We start from the raw sequence: 22,264 nt of genomic DNA, 5'->3' as shown, positions 1-22,264 counted from the left end.
TGGTTGATGTTCAGCCATTTCAGGAAGTAGCTTATAATCAAAAACTGATGGTACTAAAGGAAGAAGTCCAAGCTGCACTGAAGGAATTGGCAAAAAACAAGGCTCAAGCAATTGACAGAATACCAACTGAGATGTTTCAACAAATGGATGCAATGCTGGAAGTGCTCACTCATCTATGCCAAAAAATTTGAAAGACTCTAACCTGAGACCAGAAGAACTAGATGGTGCTACCACCACTGACCGTCCTGACCAGGGACACAATAGAAGGTCCCAGATAGAATGACAGAAAAATGTAGAACAAAACTCAAATTCCTAGAAAAGGACAGCCCTACTGAACAAATAGAGACTAGAGGAACCCCTGAGACTACCACCCTAAGATAACCTTTGAACTTGAATTTGAAGCTATTTGTGCAGAAACCTTTCAGCCAAATAATAGATTGGTTTATACAATAAACAATATCATCATTAGTAATATGCTCCCTTAAACAATTAACTATATGAGAACAAACGGTCAACATTTACTCAAAAGTAGAGAAGGTAAGAAGGTGAAGGGAAGCTAGATCGATGTAAACAGAATAAAAGAATGGAAATAATAAGAATGCTGACACATTATAAAAATTGTAACCAATGTCATGGAACAATTTGTATAAAAATTGTTAAATGGAAACCTAATTTGCTGTGTAAACTTTCACGTAAGACACAATAAAATATTATTTAAAAAAAGATGAATTGGCAAAAGCTATGTGATAGATATATTTACAACAACAACAAAAAAGAGTAGCTGCTGAGGCTACTTCTGTACAACTAAACACCTCATGGGATTTGGTTCCTTGGTTTGGAGGTTTAGGGTCATGGTTTCATGGGACATCCAAGTTAACTGGCTTAATATTGTGTTTAGTGCTTCCGTTCTAGCTTCTAGTTCATTGCATGATGCCTGGGGTCTTAAAAGCTTGCAAACGGCCATCCAAGGCACAACAATTGGTCTCTATTCACCTGGAGCAACAGAGGAAGAAGGAGAGTCAGGAATTGGAGGAGGATATGGCACGTGTGGCTGATTACCTCCATGAACTACCGCCTCCTTTGCCATGATACCAGAAAAACTGGATGGTGACCGGCTACCATTACTGAACATTTTGATCAAAGATTGTACAGAAGAATCCTGATAAAAAGGTGGGAAATGTAGAACAGAATTTCAAATTCTTATGGACTCAAGATTTTTTTGAACCATGGAGGGTGGATGAACCCCTGAAACTATTACCCTGAGATAGCCTTTAAGCCTTAAACCAAAAATATCCCCTGAAGTCATCTTAAAACTGAAAAACAGTTTAGCTTAACTAGTAACAAAAAAAAAAAAAGGTCTGCCTTGAGTATTACGCTCTTTTAAGAAACTATCTATATGGCATCAAATTGACAACAGCAACTCAAAAGATTAGATAGGAACCTTAGGGGCAGTCAGTTTATGTTAATGAAGGAGGAACAACTTAGAAGAGGAGGGTGAGAATTGTTGCACAACTTGGAGAATGTAATTACTGTCATTAAATTGTACATGTAGAAACTGTTGAATTGATGTATGTTTTGCTGTATATATTCTCAAAAACAACAACAAAATAAAATTAAAAAAGAAAAGAAAGAAATTTTGAAGACAGCCACCTGGCCAACCGATTGGAAGAGATCCATATACATGCCTCTTCCAAAGAAAGGTGATCCAACAGAATGCAGAAATTATCAAACAATATCATTAATATCACACACAAGTAAAATTATGCTGAAGATAATTAAAAAATGGTTGCAGCAGTACATTGACAGGGAACTGCCAGAAATTCAAGCCAGATTCAGAAGAGGATGTGGAACAAGGGATATCATTGCTGATGTCAGATGGATCTTGGCTGAAAGCAGAAAATACCAGAAAGATGTTTACCTGGGTTTTGTTGACTATGCAAAGGCATTCAACTGTGCAGATGATAACAAATTATGGATAACACTGCAAAGAATGGGGATTCTAGAACACTTATTTGTGCTCATGAGAAACCTGTACATAGACTAACAGGAAGTTGTCCCAACAGAATAAGGGGATACTGCATGGTTTAAATCAGGAAAGGTGTGGGTCAGGGTTGTATCCTTTCACCATTCTTATCCAATCTGTATGCTGAGCAAATGATCCAAGAGGCTGGACTATGTGAAGAAGAACGCAGAATCAGGATTGGAAGAAGACTCATTAACAACCTGCGATATGCAGATAACACAATCTTGCTTGTTGAAAGTGAAGGGGACTTGAAGCACTTACTGATGAAGATCAAAGACCACAGCTTTCAGTATGGATTACACCTTAACATAAAGAAAACAAAAATTCTCACAACTGGACCAATAAGCAATATCATGATAAATGTAGAAAATATTGAAGTTGTCAAGGATTTCATTTTACTTGGATCCATAATCAAAACCCATGGAAGCAGCAGTCAAGAAATCAAACGACATATTGCAGTGGGCAGATTTGCTGCAAAAGACCTCTTTAAAGTGTTAAAAAGCAAAGATGTCACCTTGAGGCTAAGATGCACCTGACTCAAGTCATGGTATTTTTCAATGACCTCATATTCATGTGAAAGCTGGACAATGAATAAGGAAGACCAAAGAAGAATTGATGCCTTTGAATTATGATGTTGGTGAAGGACATTGAATATACCATGGACTGCCAGAAGAATGAACAAATCTGTCGTGGAAGACGTACAGCCAGAATGCTCCTCAGAAGCGAGGATGGCGAGACTTCATCTCACATACTTTGGACATGTTATCGGGGGGACCAGTCCCTGGAGAAGGACATCAATGCTTGGTAAAGTAGCGGGTCAGTGAAAAAGAGGAAGACCCTCAACAAGATGGATTGACACAGTGGCTCCAACAATGGGCTCAAACATAGCAACAGTTGTGAGGCTGGCGCAGGACCAGACAGTGTTTGGTTCTGTTGTCTCTATGAGTCAGGACTGACTCAACAGCACCTAACGACAACTGTCAACCTCTACTCTAAGTGAGCTGAGAACACATATGTTAGGGCAAGTTCTCAAACTTTAGGCAGGCTTGTTAAAGCACACACTGCTGGATCCCACCCCCCAGACTTTCTGACTCAGCGGGTCTAAGGCGGGGCATGTGAATTTGCATTTCTAACATGTTCCCGTGTGATGACGTTGATGCTGATCCGAAGACCACAATTTGAGAACCATTGCATTAGAAAAGGATTGTCTCTGTGGTAAGGTCACACAACTCTACATCAGAGGGTTCTGTCTGTATGTCAGGGCCACGTCACATCTCTACGTCAAGGTCAGGTCACACCTCTAGGTCAGAGCCAGTTCACATCTCTCTTTTGCAGCACGTCAGGGCCAGGTCACGTCTCTACGTCAGGATGAAGTCACACATGCCTAACTTCATGCTGACTTCCCTTCTCTTACTCACAATGGGATTCTGTTGCAGCACGGTGCGCTCCAAGTCACCTTGTTCCCAGAATTCAGCAGCAACCAGCAGAGCTACCTGCAACAAACAGAATCCCACAGTCAAAGCTCCAGCCCCAGTCCTGCTACCCCTGCTCCCATCCCACATGGGTTGTCAGCTCAGCAAAAAGATAAACTCCACCCTACCTTGACCACCCCCACCCCCACTTGGTGTCATCATTGGAGAGATCTGAAAGTGATTTCCAGGTATTTGCAGAGAGGAAGAAGGAGTAAAGGTAGACTGGCTCTGGGGTGGGCTGAGAGAGTCCAAGCCTCATTTTCTGGTGTCACCAGTACTGGGGTTCCCCTCCTCCCAGTCAGAAGGAGTCCGTACCTTGCTTTGCACCTCCCAGGGTTTGGTTATGGCTGAGAGATCACAGGCAGTCATCATCATGGCCCTGGGCACACAGGATGCGGTCCATCAGTCCAGAGTTATTTAAGGCTGCACATACTGGTTAATTCATTTATTTCTCCTTTTTCTGCCCCCGCTAGCAAGTGACCTCATCCCATTGTGAAGAGAGAGGTCACTTCCCCATTCCACCTGATCACTGGGCTTTGAAGTCAGACAGATGTTTAAATCCTCCCTTGGTCAATTACCACAGGTTTGACATTAAGCAAATCCATCAACCTCTCCAAACCTCAGTTTCCCTGTCTGCAGTAATAATGGGAGGCACTGGTGGGTCAGAGGTGGAACTGTCACCTTCCATGTGGGAGATCCTGGCCAACGCACCTATTGCTCAACCACCACCTGTCTGTCAGTGGGGGCTTGCATGTTGCTATGATGCTGAACAGATTTCAGCAGAGCTTCCAGATTAAGACAAACTAGGAAAAAAGGCCTGGTGATCAACTCGTGTAAATCAGCCAAAGAAAACCCTATGGATTATCATGGGGATGGCACAGGACCAGGCAGCATTTTGTTGCTTTGTGCATGGGGTCACCTTGAGTCAGGGGCTGACTTGGAGGCAGCTGACAACAACAATAACGGTACTTCCCTCACAGAGTGGGTGTGAGGATTAAATGAGATGATGTATGTAAAATTCTTAGCATAGTGCCTGGACATAGTATGTTTACAATAAATAATTGGTGACTATTATGACCATATGTTGGGTTTTAATTATGTACCGGGCACTGTTCTAGACATTTTAGAAACATCAATTTCATTTCGGTCTCATCACACCTCAGAGTCCCTTCTTTCCTGTGTAGCGTAAAGCAATGTTTCCCAATCTTTTTCTCATTATCGTCCTCCACTGTGGAACCCTGTGAGACCTTTTTTCCCCTAACCCCTCCCTCTGAAATTTTAATGCCACAGATATGCTGTATATCCCTTGAAAGGGCCACAGACATTGTAATAGTATTTTTCACCTTCATGAGAACCATTTTTTGCCCCTCTGGGGCCAATATCACCCCCGTTGAGAAAGCATGGAGTAGAGAGAGAAGTGTGGCCTTTGTCACTGAGATGGCCTTGCTGTAGGAACTAGCAGAAAGGAGTGGGGGCGGGAAAAAGGATCCAGAGATAAACTCTTAAAGAGCTTTCAGAATAATAGGAAGGTAAGACAGGAATTAGTACGGAGGTCGAAACAATGTAAGACAGAAAAGAAGGAGACAGGGATAATGAATTGTTGGAGCAAGCTGGGTGGAACTTGAGAACGCATTTCAAAAACACTGGGCATAGTGGCATGAACAACAGGGATGGTGATCCAGGGCCAAGTGGAGTGGGTGTTAAATTCCAAGCTGGGGAGTGGAGACTGCATCCAATAAGCAGGGAGAACTACTGAAGGTTTAGGGCCTAGTCATGACCTGTCAGAGCCTCGCTGCAGGAAGGGGAGTTGGCAGCATGAGTGGGATAGAGCAGGAGGGAGCCAGTGAGGAAGGAAAGGAGGGGAGATGGTGTTGTAATTTCAGACCTGACCTGAAGCAGTGCCCAGTAGGCTGGAGGAGCCAGGAGGTGGGGTCAATCGGAAGTGGTGACCCAAGGGCAGAGGCCGAGGAGAGAGAAGGAGAGGGAGGCCTGACTTGCTGCGTGGATGATTTTATAATTAACCACCTGTATCTGGCATAACATAAGCTGGTCTGGAGGTCTTAAGAGTTACTCATGAAGTATTAACACATTGAAATAAAATCTTTAATTAGGTAAATTCTCAGAAATTCACATAATTCTTTAAGTCAACAAGCTGTCAGAAATGCATACATTTCTTGGAAACACCTTTATACTTTGTATTAACTTTGAAATACGTGACCTATGCTTAATGTTAAGTGTTGTAGACATTTTAAGCTCAAATACATTAAGCAAATAAATGCCTGATACCTGTCAGTGCCCACAGTTTGAGTCCACAGGTGTGGTTTCAGGAGAGCACTGGATGTTTACTTTCCTTGGCTGGAGGAATCATATGAAAACCATTCCCAGCCAAACCTCGGGGAAACACATCTAAGTGTTTTATAGACTTGGTGTGTGCCTGGGATGGAACGGGAGAGGAAAGGCGAGCCCTGGGTGGCAGAGACAATCCAAAGCCTTGTGCCTTAAAGACAAGACGTTACATTCACTTCAGCACCTTTCCCCTTAGGTACACTGGGGCCCAAGGTGCCATTCTAGGTACTGGGGATATAAAGAGGCCCACAGGGAGCTCATAGTTATGAAGGAATACAGCAAAAAAAAAAAATCATCACAATATGCTAAGTGGGATGGCAGAATACAGTACAAGGTGAAAAAAAAAAAAAAAGGTGAGAGTAGCAATCTCAGCCCAGGGAGCACCAGAAAGGTGACAGTGAAGCAGGGCCTTTAGGGTTGCATAGGAGCTCTTCAAGAGGGAGAAGAGCTAAGGGTATAGTAGGGAGAGGTACATGGGAGAGTACATGAGATTGCCACAGGGCTGAGAACTGTCCAGGAGGTGGATGGTAGGGAGCATTCATATATCCATTGCTGTGCAATATTATATATATGTGCACTTGTGCGTATGTGTGCCAGGCGCTATGCAGGAGCAGGGTTCACCTGGTCCCTGCTCTCAGAGAGCTTGCAGACTTGTTGGAGTGTCACAGATTTATCATACAAATGAATGTAAATGTGCAAGCAAATAACAGTTCTGAAGGAAAGGAGTTCTATTCTATGAGATAGTATCATAAGAGACATTGACCTTGTCCTGGGAGATCCGGAACAGCTTCTCTGAGGAAATGACCCTTGAGTTGATATCTGTAGGAAGTGTAGCTGTTCACTTGGTAAAGAAGGGAGTAGGAGAAACGCATCAAGTGCAAAGGCCCCAAGGAAGGAAGCCTGGCACAAATAAAGTCCTGGAAGATGGGTAGAAGCTCAGGAAGCAACTGGGTGAAAGGGTAAGAGAAGTTCCAAGAGCTGTGCAGGGAAGAGCAGGCCAGCCATGCATGGTGCAGGGTGGTCTTCATGCTCAGAGCAACGGGAAAGGACGCTGAAGAGTTTGAACAGAGGGATGACCTGGTCAGATTTGCATTTGACCAAATCACCATGGCTTTGGTATGGAGGTGACAAGAGTAGAAGCAGGAAGCCCAGTTAGGAAGGCATTGCAGGATCTGGCCAAGAGATGGAGGTGATGAGAAAGAGAAGTGTTCAGATAGACATGGCATTTAAGAAGTAAACTCAATAGGACTTGATGATAGATTAGACATTCAAAGTGAGGAGGCGAGAGATGTCAAAATGGAAGAGGGTAAAGGACAAGGTGGTTATAATGCAGAAGAGCAAGGTTAAGCCATGAAGACCTTGTATGCTAAGAAATTTGAAACTTATCCTCTGGGTAGGTGAGAGTCATCAAGAGGAGGGGATTGACCTTAAACCAAAAATATCCCCTAAAGTCTTTTTTAAACAAAAGAATGGTTTAGCTTAATCAGTAAAGAATGTCTGCCTTGAGCATTGTGCTCTTTTAAAGAATTATCTCTGTGGGATCAAATTGACAACAGCAACTGGAAAGATTAGATAGGAAATTTAGGGGGCAGTGAGTTTATGTTAATGGAGGAGGAACAATTTGGAAAAGGAGGGTGAGAATGGTTGCACAACTTGAAGAATGTAATCAATATCCCTGAAATGTACATGTAGAAATTGTTGAATTGGTGTATGTTCTGCTGTGTATATTCTCAACAACAACAACGACAAAATAAAATGTTTTTTAAAAAAAGAGAGAGAGAGGAGGGAATTGAGCTTAATGGGGGTACAGTAGAAAATTCCATGCAAGTCTTTGGAATCAGACAGAGCTAAACTAGGTCCTCACTCTTCTTACTTGCTGTGTTGAGGGGATGTGACTCAATGTCTTTTGAGTTTTGATCCGTTCATTTGTAAAAAAGAGATAATCATATGAAGTTGCATCATACGAAATTCTGATTTTGTGAGTCAAAAACGGTCAAAAGTTGGCGATTTCATATGGTTCAACATACTATATCGATCCTAAGGGTTATTGTGATGATCAGATAAGATGAGTTTGCAAAGTGCACCCGTTGTCTTCACCTTTATCATCATCACTTTCACCACATTAACGCTTTAGGGTCGTCCAGGTGTGTAGAGCTTGGCTGACCCATCTCCAAAACAAATGTCTCTTCCTCAACACAGCTGTGAAGCTCAGTGACACTTCTTCCAGACCCCTGGCTGAGCGCTGGAAGCATTCCAGCCATCCCATTACCCAGCCCTTTCAAGACACTCATTCAGATCCTCCATAGAATTACACCTGCCCTGGGCAGGGGAGGTGGGGGGGCAGGGACCCTTTTGGGAAGACCTTAGAGGAGCCTAAGAAGGCTATGGGTGAGCAGGAGAGAGGTGGATGGGGTGACTTGAGTTTCTGTCCTTGATGTTCCACTAATGCCTGTGTGACACTAGGTAAGTCACACAGGGCCTCACTTTCCTCATTTGTAAAACGCTACACCAGGATTTCGCAAATTTTTTCAGCAAAGGGCCAGATAGTAAATATTTTAAGCTTTGTGGACCATGTAGTCTCTGTGGAAACCACTCAGCTCTGCTGTTGGGATGCAAAAGCAGCCATAGGTGATACAGAAAGGCAGGGTCCACTTATCCATGAGGCAGAGTATGCAGGGCCATGATGTTTTTAGGGGCCCATGAAAATGTTCTAATTTTAATTTCTTTTACATTTACGAAAAAATAATATAATAATAATGAATGCATAATAATGAATTCAGCCTACACAGTCATACCCAAAAAAACCAAACCCACTGCCATCAAGTCAATTTTGACTCATAGTGACCCTATAGGACAGAGCAGAACTGCCTCAGAGGGTTTCCAAGGCTATAAATCTTTATGGAAGCAGACTGCCACATTATTCTACCGCAGAGCGGCTGGTGGGTTCTAACCGGGGACCTTTTGGTTAGGAGATGAGTGCTTAACCACTGCACCACCGGGGCTCCTAGAACACAGTCATAAAATATAATTTTAATACTTTTTATGGAGGAAAGATCCAGGGAGGTAAAAGTGCTTAGGGGCTGTAAAAGTCATAATGTGGTCGACCATTAAGGAATAAATCTCACTTACGGACAACGAAATTTGAATTTCATATAATTTTCACATGTCATAAAATATTACTTTTTTTTCCTTCAACCATTAAAAAATGTAGTAACTGTTGTTAACTCATGGGTGATAGGCCTCACAACCCCAGCACTGGAGAATCTCTAAGCGCTTCCAAATCTTCGTTTAGTTGGACTGTCAAGAGTGTAATCGAGAATAAGTGGAGACATAAGGGGTTTGATGAGGAATAGGAAGTCATACCTTCACTCTAGAGTTATTTTAACATTTTGGTCCTTGTCATGGATTGAATCGTGTCCCCCCTAAAATATGCATCAACTTGGTTAGGCCATGATTCCCAGTATTTGTGTGGTTGTCCTCCATTTTGTGATTTTCCTATGTGTTATAAATCATAATCTCTGCCTGTGGTTAAAGAGGATTAGGGTCAGATGTAACACCCTTGCTCAGGTCACATCCCTGATCCATTGTAAAGGGAGCTTCCCTGGGGTGTGGCCTGCACCACCTTTTATCTTACAAGAGATAAAAGGAAGGGAAGCAAGCAGAAAGTTGGGGACCTCATACCACCAAGAAAGCAGTGCCGGGAGCAGAGCACGTCCTTTGGACCCGGGGTTCCTGCGCGGAGAAGCTCTTAGTCCAGGGGAAGATTGATGAGAAGGACTTTCCCCCGGTGCCAGCAGAGAAAGAAAACCTTCCCCTGGAGCTGACGCCCTGAATTTGGATTTCTAGCCTACTAGATGGAAACCCTGGTGGTGTAGTGGTTAAGAGCTACAGCTGCTAACCAAAAGGTCAGCAGTTTGAATCCCCCAGGTGCTCTTTGGAAACTCTCTGGGGCAGTTCTACTCTGTCCTATAGGGTCGCTATGAGTCAGAATCGACTCGACAGCAACGGGTTTTTTTTGTTAGCCTACTAGACTCTGAGAAAATAAATTTCTCTTTGTTAAAGCCATCCACTTGTGGTATTTCTGTTATAGCAGCAGTAGATGACTAAGACGGTCCTAAAGTAACATGAAATAGCTGTGTAAGAGTCTAGTGAGGGTCAGTTGGCTTAGGATGTGTCAAGGGGTGAGGTGTGGACCTCAGACCAGAGGAAGCTCACAGATATAAATAAGCCAAGAGAATCAAGGCACATGGGAGGAAGTGCCTAATACCACTACCCACTATGAGCAGCACTGTGCAGAGCTCTACATACCCCAGCTCAGCCTCCATGACAGTCCATAAGGTAGGTAGGTAGGTAGGCAGATGATAGATAGATAGGTAGGTAGATAGATAGACAGACAGATAGATAGATAGCTGCTTTTGAGTCGACTTCAACTCATAGCATCCTTATGTACAACGGAATGAAACACTGCACAGTCCTGCATCATCCTCACAATTGCTGGCACGTTCGAGTCCATTGTTGAGGCTGTTGTGCCAATCCATCTCACCAAGGGTTTTCCTCACTCACCCTTGCTAGCCCTCTACTTCATCAAATGTGATGTCCTCCCCCAGCAGTTGATCCTCCCTGACAATGTGTCCAAACCAAGTGAGTTGGACAATGTTCTCTTGTGATTCATAGGTTTTCATTGGCTAATCTATAGAAGTAGATTGCCAGACCTTTCTTCCTAGTCTGTCTTAGTCTGGAAGCTCTGCTGAAACCTGTCCACTATGGGTGACCCTGCTGGTATTTGAAATACCCATGGCATACCTTCCAGTATCACAGCAACACACAAGCCACCACAGTATGACAAACTGTGGTTTTCCTCATTGAGCAGATAAGGAAACCGAGGCACAGAGGTAAAGTAGGCAAATATGTACATTAATTGAAATTATATAATTAAAATTTTTTCCATGACCATGAGCTTCCAAGTGTTAAATTTTTTTTCTTTTGGATTGAGTTATTATTATCATTACACAATTAACCAAAACAACAAAACTTACTGAGTAGTTTTGGAAATAATTTTTAAACACTCAAAGTAAATTGTTTTTTTGAAGTTCATCTCTTAACAAGGTGGATTGGGGCTATTTTTTAAAACTAGTTAATGAATGACTATTTCTTATTGCTAGACTGAGATAGGATTTAGCATCTATGTTATGCCCAGTTTTCATTTTATACCCATAAGCACTTGGACACCATGGGAATGGACACAGTTTTGTTATAGCAATATTATTCAATTTTTAAAATTCTTCTGAGTTAAATCTTAAAAATTATACTGTGATCATTATTCTGAATGATCTAGCAGCTGACAATTCAATTAGATTCTCCTTCAATTTTGTTGAAAGCAAACATCATAATCATTCACTTTCTCAATTTCTGGGAAGAATGCCATAACAATTTGACTAAGACTTCTTATGACTAGTTATTAATTATATCTGTTATACTTTCTTATAGGGGCACTTTGGTTAACCCAATATCCTCAGAACGGAGTAGGTAAATTAAAACATTATTAATGTTAATATATTTTTCCAGTGTTACTTTTTTGATAAAAGGTTTTTTATCTCATAACAAGTTTTAACTATGTTTTCATCAAAACCTTGAAGCTTCAGATTAAACTTATTTAATTTATGGAAATATTTGCATGTAACGTAATTGCAAATGCCAGTCTTTCACTGTTAACTAAAGCAGCCAAATCAGACTTCATTTCTGTCACCAAGAATCTGACTTTATTTTTCAATTCAATAAACATAGCACTGTCATAGGGATGACAGCCACCTTATTTTTTATTTCTAATTCTAAGATAGGTAAATAGATAACCAGGTAGGTAAGTAGATGGATGGATGGATGGCTAGGTTGATGGATCGATGCGTGGATGGGTGGATGGGTGGGTGGGTGGATGGATGGATGGATGGATGGGTGGATGGGTGGGTGGGGAGATGGATGGGTGGATGGGTGGATGGGTGGGTGGGTAGATGGCTGGCTGGATGGGTAACTAAATGAATGGATAGATTGGATGGATGAATGGGTGGGTACATAGGTAGGTAGGTAGAGGCATGGATGAAATTGGGTGCTGCCACTTTCAGAACCTAATTACTGATGGGTCTTTGCTTTGATATCACAGGGCTGTCCCTCGGGAGTCATATATTCTCTGAAGAAAGCAAGACTGTTAAATAAAAACTGCCTTCGCTCCTTCTGCCTCACTCCACAACCCAGGACCAAATCCTCCATTTCCCATGCCTTGCTTTGCTTTTAGCAAAATATATATATGAGACAGGGAAGGCCTGAAGCCTTTTGGTTAAAAGACACCAGTATTTCAAATAGTTCCCTGTTTGGCGCCACAGAGGTTTTGCAGCTAGGACAAGATTCAGGAAGGGGCAGAATTCACCTTATTTTGCGAAGTGAGGAAGGAATGAGGAAACTGACAATGCCCCCCCCCCCACACTGTGCTTTCTCAGGAAGATTAATATTGAGAAAGAGAATTTAGGGAGCTTGAAGGCGTGAACAATGATTCCCTTGAGGCTATCCACGCCTGTATACGCCTGGGAAGGCTGTGGGGTGGGGAGCGTTGGTATAGGTGTGCCTCAGTCTGAAGACTCCGCTTAAGATGACCTTGGCTTTTACAACGATTAAGGTCCTGACTTGTTTGCTGTTATTGTTGTTGTTTTTTATCTTTATATTTTTTGTATTTTGGAAATTCTTCCGAAGAAATTGGAAATTTCTTAAAAAGAAATTAATTCCCTTTTAAAGGCTATATGACATTCCATTGTATGAAAGCACAGTAGTTTATTTAACCCAGTTCCCCACTGATGGGTATTTAAGTTGTTTTCAATCTTTTTTTGCAATTATGAATAACGCTGCAGTGAAAAACTTTGTACACATTCCTTGGAGCATTTGAGGGAGAAGAGCTAGAGGGTAAGTCCTGGATGTGGGACTGCTAGGTCAAAGAGAACAGGCATTTACCATTTTGATCGGTATTGCCCAACGGCCCTTCTTAAAAGCAATATTTGCCCTCCCACGGTGGCGGAGCAGATTGCCTTTCTCCCCCTCACCCTGCCCGATACTCTGAGATTACTTTTTTTAATTCTCTCATGCCTCTCTCTCTCTCATTGTTTTCTTTTTTTTTTTTTAATTCTCGATAGATCTGGAGTTTATTTGGGTAGGAGTGAAATAGGGATCTAACTTTATGGCTACCCCATTGTTCAAACACCGTTTATGAATAGCCCGTCTTTCTCCACTGGTATAAAATCTGTATTTAGCATATGTGTAGTACAACTAGTCTGTCCCGTTGACTGACTGCTTACTCATGCTCAGGACTGAGCTGCCTTTAGTGCTGCTGCTTGCCTATTATTTCTCTTCTATTTCAGAGTTTTTTTGGGGTATTCTTGCACACTTATTTCTCATGAGAATTTGGGGATGAGCCTCCTAATTCCCCAAAAAATAAAGTAGATATTTTACTTGGAATCATCTTAAATAAATTAATTAATTAGGGAGAATAGACAACTTCCTAAAAGAGCTTGGCTGCTAACCAAAAGTTTGGCAGTTTGAATCCACCAGCTGCTCCTTGGAAACCCTGTGGGGCAGTTCTACTCTGTCCTATAGGGTCACTATGAGTTGGAATCAACTTGACAGCAGCAGATTATCCAAGAACAGGAGTTCTTTCCATTATTCAAGTCTTCTGCTGCACCATTTTAAAGTGTTCAGTGGAGCAGCTCCTGGTCTTTCTGGGAGCAGCTACAACCTGAGTGTGCTCCCTTGTTCAGTAGGAGCAGGTACACACTGTTATCCAGGATCAGGGGATCTTTGTGGAGGCTGTTGAGGCCTGATTGGACAGCTGTAGGGCTGAGGGAGGGGTGACTTGCCAATTGCCCCCCTTCCTCTGCTCTTTCCCAAGCCCATCCCAGCAGCCACCCCTTGTAACATCTGTGACTTAATCAGGCCTCATCTCCACAGAAGCATCTGGGGGTAAAACAAACTGCCTGGTGTTCCCTTGGGAACTGGTCAGGCCTTGTCTCCCCTTGAGGTCCCCCTGACCATCACCATCAATGCCCAGGACTTATCCCAGAGTAAAAAGGGGAACCATTTGGCTTGGGCCTTATAGTCACAGAAGGTCTCAAGTTTACACTTTTCACCTCATCATCAATTGAGGTGGGTCGTGGAAGCACATTGGGAGAACTGAAGGAAGCTACTTATCAGACAACTTAAAATTTGAGTCCCATTACCAGCCCCCATGCCAGCAAATAAAAACACATTTTGTATAAACTATGTATGTAACTAATTTGTGAACAGCACAGCCATATTGCAGGACATTGCCATATGTAAGGGAACATTAAAAAAACAAGGCCTATATATTTTGAGTGACACATATAACTCAAACCATAATTGATATAATGCTCTATGTTTCATCAAAAACTTTCAAGTTATATCACTTTGTCACTAAAATTCTGGTTTATGACAGAAATACTTCAAATATTATGCTTCTTGTACAGAGAAATAAAACAATAATGTATCATTTTGTATTTTTTATGCTAAATTAAAGATCAAACATATATGATAATTTCTATAACTCTGTGCTGACATAACTTCTTTTTTTTTATATATTAAAGGCATCAAAAACAGAAAGTGTCCCAGGGATCTCTTGAGGGTGACACAGGCTCTCAATGCAGCATCTCAATTTATGACCCTGGGCTTAAGCGGTTCCAGGTTCAACCCATATCTCAACTCACATAACAATTTCCTTCCGTGTCTGTTCCAGCATCAGGTACTGCGTCCACTCCTGTTCAGTCTCGTATGTCTTAGACTGATCCACGATCTTTTGGAACATAGTCCTCTTCCTAAAAAACACACCCGTTTGTCAAAGGGAGCAAGTCTTAGAATAAGGCAACACCTGGGCTTTCTTATGTTAGCTGTTTCAGATGGAGGCAGAAATTACAAATGACAACAGAATTAACAAAGCAAGGTTAAAAGAACCAAGGCTAGGAGTGAAGACCTAGGTTCTAATCCAAACTCTGCCACTGATCTGTTGTCTGACCTTGGTAACTCTATGGACCTCAATTTCCCCATGTGTACAATGTGGGTAATAATGCCTAATTCATAGGGCTATAGTGAGAGTTAATATATACATAGCACAAGTGTTGTGCGTGGTATATGTTGGTGTGTGCTGTCAAGTCGATTCCAACTCATAGTGACCCTCTATGGCGAAGTAGAACTGCCTTATAAGTTTTCCTAGGCTGTAATCTTTACAGGAACCGATTGTCAGGTCTTTTCTCCCATGGAGCGACTGGTGGGTTCAAACCACTGATCTTTTGGTTAGCAGCTGATCACTTTAACCATTGTGCATGGTATATAGCAGATATTAAATCACCTGGAACTGTGGTTATTATTGTTATTATTAAAATAAGAAGAAATACCAACTTGAAATAGAGGGCGAGGTCCGTGGCTATGATCGCAATGTCCATCATATGGATTGCATGTTCATGTTGCCTACGGTTGAGGTTTTGAAAGATATTTAGGCTCTAAAGAGAAACCCAGAGAAGAGATGTGAGAAGGGATGCTGGCAGGAAAGTCACCCAACTACTGGTCGCCCCAGATGACGGTGGAGCACTGCCTGGGCACACCCAGGCTCCTTGTGAGATGGGGGCTCCCACCCAGGCCCAAGGCCATCCTACCTCATCTCTCAGCAATGTTTTGCCAAACTCCAAGTGGTGCCTTTCCAAGATGGAGGAGCCATGGAGCTTGGCCAGTGGGTTCTGGGATCTGCAGGAGAAAGGGAAAGAGACCAGCACAGAATGGTCAAGATGGACATTAAAGACCTTATCTAGTCCTTCTGCCTCTCAATTTTGTAGGCAGAGAAGCTGAAATACAGAAATGAGAGGGACCTGCACAGGGTCACACAATGAAGCAGTGGAAACATTAGAACTACACATCAGGTCTATTGGCTCTCAGTCTTTGGCTTTCTCCACAAGTGATTCTGAACCTGTTTTGGGTCATGAACTCTATAGAAAATCTGTTAAATAGTGTGGACCCTTATTCCCAGAAAAAAGGCACAAACACACACAATGCCACATGTAATTTCAGAGATTTATGGATTCCCTGAAGCCATCCAGGGACACTGGCACTGGGCCATGCTTTAGAGGTCATCAAACCACCAATCCTCCATACCTGAGTTTCACAAGCAGTGTGTTTATTCATTTATTTATTCAATAAGTATTTGTTGAGTACCTACTATGCGCCAAACACTATGCTTGGCATTTAGACTCCCGCAATGTAAAATTTAAACACAATCTCTAGACTCAGAGGAGCAAGGAAGAATTGAGAAGACTCAGATAAGCATGAGTTCCAGTGCTGGTTAACCACTTACAGACTGTGGTCCCTGGACAGAGCCTCAGTTTCCTCATCTGTAATATGGGGATAACATAGTCCCTGCTCTGCCTAGCCTACAAGTGGTCATGAGGATCCAACGAGAGCATGGTTCAAGGATTGTGCTTGATTTAGGAAATAATATTGGAGTCATTATTCCCTGTTCTCGAGCACAGAGAACGTGATCTAGCTGGAGCTGGACTCACAAGGACTCATAAGGACACATCAACTGAGCCCTGAGATATAAAGACAATAGCTAGGACAACCTTGGAAAATATCTTTTAGGGAACCTTTCACATAAACCAATCAAATAGAACACAAAAGAGTTTCCACTCTTATCTTTTTCTATTAGCATTTAGTGAATAGAAAATTTGTTGGATCAATGAAGACCCTCCTGACTGTCATTACTGAAACCTGTACCAGTGATTACTAAGAAAGATGATTCAAAATGTAAAATCACGTTGATCTAGCAGTTTTTAGCCAATTGGTGAAAAGGTGACGCTTTCAAGGATTTTACCTGTTTGTGATGTTAATATATACTGATGATTCTGTAATGTTCCTTGGATTGGGCAGACATTAGCTCTGGCAGCATGCTTGTCTACTTCCCACTTTTGCCCTTTTGCATATATGCCGGATAAAACTTTCTTTTTGCTTTACTAAACTTTGTGATGTTTTTACCCTACAACATGCTTCAGAGGCTGTCTGAAGTGTAAGTTCTGTGACACTGTGTTTGTTTTGCTCACTATGGTGCCTCCTCTGCTTTGCATAGGGCCTGCTACATACTTATTAGGAGCATTAGAAATACCTGGTTCATGAATGAACCATTATTGTTTACTAATATCTTGGCTCAAAGTAGTTCAGGAGGCAGGTCAGGGAAAGAGAGAGTGAGGAAGTTATATTAGTTTCCTGTTGCCACAATAACAAAATATCACAAATTTAATGACTTAAAACAACACAAATTTATCCTTTTAAAGCTCTGGAGGTCAGAAGTCTAAAATAGGTCCACAGGGTTGCATTCCTTCTGGAGGCTCTAGGGGAAAATCCATTTTCTAGCCTTTTCCAGCTTCCAGAGGTTGCCTACATTCCTTGGCCCTGACTACTTCCTCCTGGCTTCCTCCATCCTCAAAGCCAGCAGCATAGCATCTTCTCTCCTCTTTGACCTACTGCTCCCTTATTTAAGGACCCTTGTGACTATATCAAGCCCACCTGGATAATCCAGGATCATCCCCCTATCTCAAGATCATTAATGTAATAATATCTGCAAATACCCTTTAGATTGTAAAATAACATATTCCCAGCTGCCAGGATTAGGACATGAACATCTTTGGGACCCATTATTCTGTCTCCCATAGGAGTGGACTTGGATCTCGAGGGCAGGAGGAAGTGGGAAGCTGTGGACAGTGGGACTGTCTCTTGGCCATTGAGGTCTGTCTGGAGGCCTTTCAGACCTAGGTAGTAAATCCCTGGGTGGGGTTGAGTGGGGGCAACGAGGGCTGGCTCACTTCATCTGGTAGAGGTTGTTGGTGCCTCTGTGGTCAACATCGTGGCAGAAGGCAGCAGTGACCATGGCCAAAGCCTCCAGGTCTGTGAAATACCGCTTCAGCTTTCCCGTCTAGAAAGACAATCAGAGGTACAAGTCATTCCTTTTGTGTGTGGAAGAGGCTGCATATGATCGGCTCACTATTATTATTCCCCCATTGCCAACCCCTGCATTGTCTCATGATCTTTTCTTTCCACATTGTCTCATGATCTTTCTTTTTCTTCCTGTTGCAGTCTTTATAAAAAGTTTAAGACTAACCAATGTCCCTCCGGGGTGGAAAACAATTGATAATAACCTAGGAATGAAAGACTGAACAAAGCCCCTGTCTTGTGACCAGAAACCAGGATGGCATGAGGCAACCTTCAGGAATGCCAGTAGGAGGGTGAACTTCCTCCTCAAGGAGGAACTAACATTCCACAAATTCTTAAGACTCATGATCCTGTCCCTATAAAGCCTCCAGCCAGCCCCCAGTTTGGGGAGACAGGTTTTTGGAGGAAGCTATTCCCCTCTGTCTCCTATATATCGATATATAACAAAACTCTTGCTGCTCACCTCACCCTGTCTCAGAATTGGCTATTGCGGCAGGAGGCACCAATCCATGCAATTGTGGTAACAAATTTGGTGGCCCGTATGGGGAGTCCAGCCACTTGAGATGCGGCGGCCCTGGGGTGGGGCCTGGGACTGATGGACAGTTCTCCTGACAAGCAGCTACGAGAGGTTTCATTTACCTCTGGGGAGACTGTCAGCCAGACCTGGGTCTGCCACAGCACTGCCAGTCCTCAACCACACCAGAAAAGTTGGGTGAAAGAAAGCAAGACCTGCATAGGAGGGATCCCAAGGTGAGTCCATGACTCCTCTCCCTGTTGCATGCAGGGCCGGGATGGATAGGGCAGGCCCGAGGTTTCCAGAGCGGGACCTGAGCCCTTGGTTTTTGAGGTGGACGGTGCCTCAGATGACCAATCCCATGAGTAGGATCTCAAGAAAGGACTCGTGGTGACTCTAGAGTCTTGGTTTCAGGGTGTGTGAATGCTTCTGGGATTGTCTGGGAGGTTGAGGTTGCCAAGATCACCTCTGTCGCCCAGAGGGGCTGTCTGAGAGGGTGAGGCTGCTGAGATCACCTCCATCACTCTTTCAGGGTTTGTTTGTGTGTAGTATGTAGTGCTTGATTTCCTCAAAGAGTGTCTGAGAGGTTGAGGTGACATCATGCTAGGTGTTTGTTTACTATTATTTATGTGTACTTGTCCCTGTGAAGTCCCAGTGTTCTAGTATCGTCATTGTGTTAACCCTTACCTATATAAAACCTGTCACGAAATTCGTGAATTTTTTTTTGGTTCCGGTTTTTTAGTTCTGACAACTGGTTTCATCATCAGAAGAGGTCCATCATGCACAAATTATTCTAGAAAAACGCCTCCAAGGAGTTGGGGACCCAGACTAGAAATTCAGGGAATTTTGACCAAATTGAGTATAACTAGAGAGGAGGTGGATTTCCAGGTGGACCGTATAATAAATCACCATTGTGCTCAGAAAAGAAGGACTCTCTATCTTCTCTACTCACCGTCCCACTTGGGCACACATACAGGCCCTTTTAAATACTTTATTGACTTCAGAGGAGCACCGCATGGTGTTAGAACAGGCTCGAAAAGAGGCTGATAGGCTCCATAATCTGAACCCTTTAACCTGACCTTCAGGGATAAAGGTCATTCCAACAAGAGACCTGGGTTGGGATCATAACCGAGAGGAGGGGGAGAATAGACGTCAACTATACAGGGATTGTTTGATTACTGGACTGAGGAATGGGGCGCCTAAGCCCAAAAGCTTACAAAAAGTTAGGGAAGTCATTCAAGGGGAAAAGGAAGACCTGTCCACTTTCTCAGAGAGAGTGTCAGATGCATTCCACCAATACACCGATATAAATCCCGAGGACCCTCACTATTCCCGGCTTCTAAACATGACTTTCATTTTCCAAAGCACTCCCAATATTCGGAAGAAGTTGCAAAAGCTAGAGGGAGGGCTCAGGATGCCTATAGGGCAACTACTCAAAATTGCTTTTAAAGTCTTCAACAATAGAGATCAGGTGGCGGAGCAAAAGGAAAAGCAAAGAATGAAGCAAAAAGCAGCCTTGCTGGCAGCTGCCCTAGCCCCTCTAGGTCCGAGGGAAAAGCAAGAGGCCACGAGAAGGACAGTCCCAGGGCGTAGGATGAGACCACTCCTGGGACCTGATTAGTGTGCTTACTGTAAAAGACATGGACACTGGAAACAAGAATGTCAAGAAGTCAGTGAAAGACATCCATGACTCACTACCCTCCAAGCCTATCAGGAGGGGACCCCACAGGGAGGAGATTCAGAACTACAGGGCCCAGGGCTGGAACCTTCACTATCTCCCACTGTGAGCCTTGGGTGACCCTAAAGGTGGGACGGTGCACTGTTGATTTTATTCTGGATATGGGATCCACTTTTTCAGTTTTGAACACTGCTGAATCTCCCCTTAGTCTGCACACTGCTCCAGTGGTGGGGATCTCAGGGAAGCTTGCCACCTGACCTTTTCTCCATCCAGTAAATTGTGAAATTGGAAAGAAATTGTTGCATCATGAGTTCCTTTATATGCCAGAATGCCCGGTCCCCCTTCTGTGGAGGAACCTCCTGTTGAAACTGGGGACCCAAATCACTTTCGAACCATTCTGAACACTGGTAGAGATCCCGCCTGAAAACGGATGTGCCTTGCAGGCGGCACTGTTGCAAGAAAAAATAGTGGCATTCATTTCCATATTCAACAAAAGGTGAATCCAGAGGTCTGGGCATCAGAAAGGCCTGGCTGAGGCAAGTCAGCCGCACCAGTTAAAATAACCTTGAAACCCAGAGTGCCTATTATAAAAAAAGGCAATATCCCCTCCATAAAGAGGCCTTGGAAAGAACTGCACCATTGGGGTACCAATATATAGAAATGGGACTTTTAAAATTTTGCCGATCTGCATATAACACCCTTATCCTACTGGTGTTGAAACCAAGGACAAGGGAGTATCAGTTTGTTCAAGACCTAAGGAAAATCAACCAAATAGAAGAGGATATTCATCCAGTTGTGCCCAACCCATATACTCTCTTGGTTACTATACCTAGCCAATGTGCTTGGTTTTCAGGGTTGGATTTGAAAGATGCCTTCTTTTGCATTCCTCTGCACCGAGTCTCAGCCTCTATTTGCCTTTGAATGGACTGATATTAAGCTGGGACTAAGAGGCATCTCACATGGAAGGTTCTGGTCCAGGGATTCAAAAATTCCCCCACCATTTTTGGAGAGATAGTAGACAAAGACTTGAGGGCATTGATGCTAGAGAGAGGTCTCATCTTACAATATGTGGATGACATCCTAGCGGTGAGTGAGACTAAAGAAGACTCTGACCAAAATACCATATTGGTTTTAAACCACTTGGCTGAGTGTGGGTATCGAGTGTCCAATAAAAGGCCCAGATATCCCAACAACAAGTAAAATATCTGGGATTTCAAATATCACAGGGGCCACGGGGTCTCCTCCAGGATTGGCAAGAAGCTATCAGGCAGATAGCTCCTCCCACCTCTAGGAGGCAACTCAGGGCTGAATTTTGGATACCAGGGTGAAACCCCTATATGAGGCCCTAAAAGGGGAAGAAAAAGAGCCTTTACTCTGGACCAAAGAATGCCAACAAGCTTTTGAGAAAATTAAGCACTAGGATTGACCGACCTTCAAAAACCTTTTGAATTGTTTGTACATGAAAGACAGGGAATTGCTGTGGGGGTACTAACTCAAACCTCGGAACCAGCCAGATGGCCAGTGGCCTATTTTTCCAAACAGTTGGACAGTGTGGCCCAGGGATGGCCCCCCATCTTCAAGCGGTGGCCGTGACATGAGACCTGTTGCAAGAAGCTGAAAAATTCACCTTTGGACAAAAGGTAATGATCAATACACCACATACTGTCCTACCCCTCTTAGAACAAAAGGAGGGGTTTTGGCTCATGGCAGGACCAATGGAAAGATATCAGGTAATCCTGCTAGATAATCCGAACATAACCTTAAAGGCCGTCTCTTCCCTTAATCCCGCCACCCTACTGCCCATCTTGGAATATTGTCCTATACATGATTGCTTGGAGATAATTGAAGCAGTTTATTCTAGCAGACCAGATCTCTCGGGTGTCCCTTTGATTGACCCATAAATAAAAATGTATACAGATGGCAGTAGTTTTCTATATGAAGGACATCACAAGGCAACGATATGCAGTGGTAACACAAACTGAGGTCTTAGAGGCAGCTCCACTTCCTGCCAGCACTTTGGCTCAAAAGACTGAACTCATAGCCCTTGGGCGAGCCCCACGACTAGGAGCAAGAAGACTGTGTATACTGACAGTAAATATGCCCATCTGGTCCTTCACTCACACAGTGCTTTGTGGAAAGAGAGGGAACTCCTGACATCTGCCAACAAAGAAATAAAACATGTACCAGAAATCCTGGAACTCCTGAGGGCAGTT

The 22,264-nt window shown here is 43.2% G+C and overlaps 1 protein-coding gene across 2 annotated transcripts in view; it reads right to left on the bottom strand.

Annotated features, from left to right (window-relative positions):
- The window catches only part of PDE6A (phosphodiesterase 6A), a 103,578-nt gene that overhangs the window by 7,154 nt on the left and 74,160 nt on the right, over nucleotides 1-22,264 (bottom strand). For both annotated transcript variants that reach the window (XM_004384903.2, XM_004384904.2), the window contains 6 exons: nucleotides 17,733-17,842; nucleotides 15,540-15,627; nucleotides 15,286-15,386; nucleotides 14,598-14,705; nucleotides 3,811-3,874; nucleotides 3,442-3,516 (listed from right to left, as the gene is read on the bottom strand). In XM_004384903.2, coding sequence (XP_004384960.1) covers nucleotides 3,442-3,516; nucleotides 3,811-3,874; nucleotides 14,598-14,705; nucleotides 15,286-15,386; nucleotides 15,540-15,627; nucleotides 17,733-17,842 — 546 coding nt within the window. The remainder of the gene's footprint in view (nucleotides 1-3,441; nucleotides 3,517-3,810; nucleotides 3,875-14,597; nucleotides 14,706-15,285; nucleotides 15,387-15,539; nucleotides 15,628-17,732; nucleotides 17,843-22,264) is intronic.

Source organism: Trichechus manatus, unplaced genomic scaffold (assembly GCF_000243295.1).
Source record: "Trichechus manatus latirostris isolate Lorelei unplaced genomic scaffold, TriManLat1.0 scaffold00130, whole genome shotgun sequence".
In the NCBI taxonomy this organism is placed as follows: domain Eukaryota; kingdom Metazoa; phylum Chordata; class Mammalia; order Sirenia; family Trichechidae; genus Trichechus; species Trichechus manatus.
This window is presented reverse-complemented; position numbering and strand designations above follow the sequence as displayed.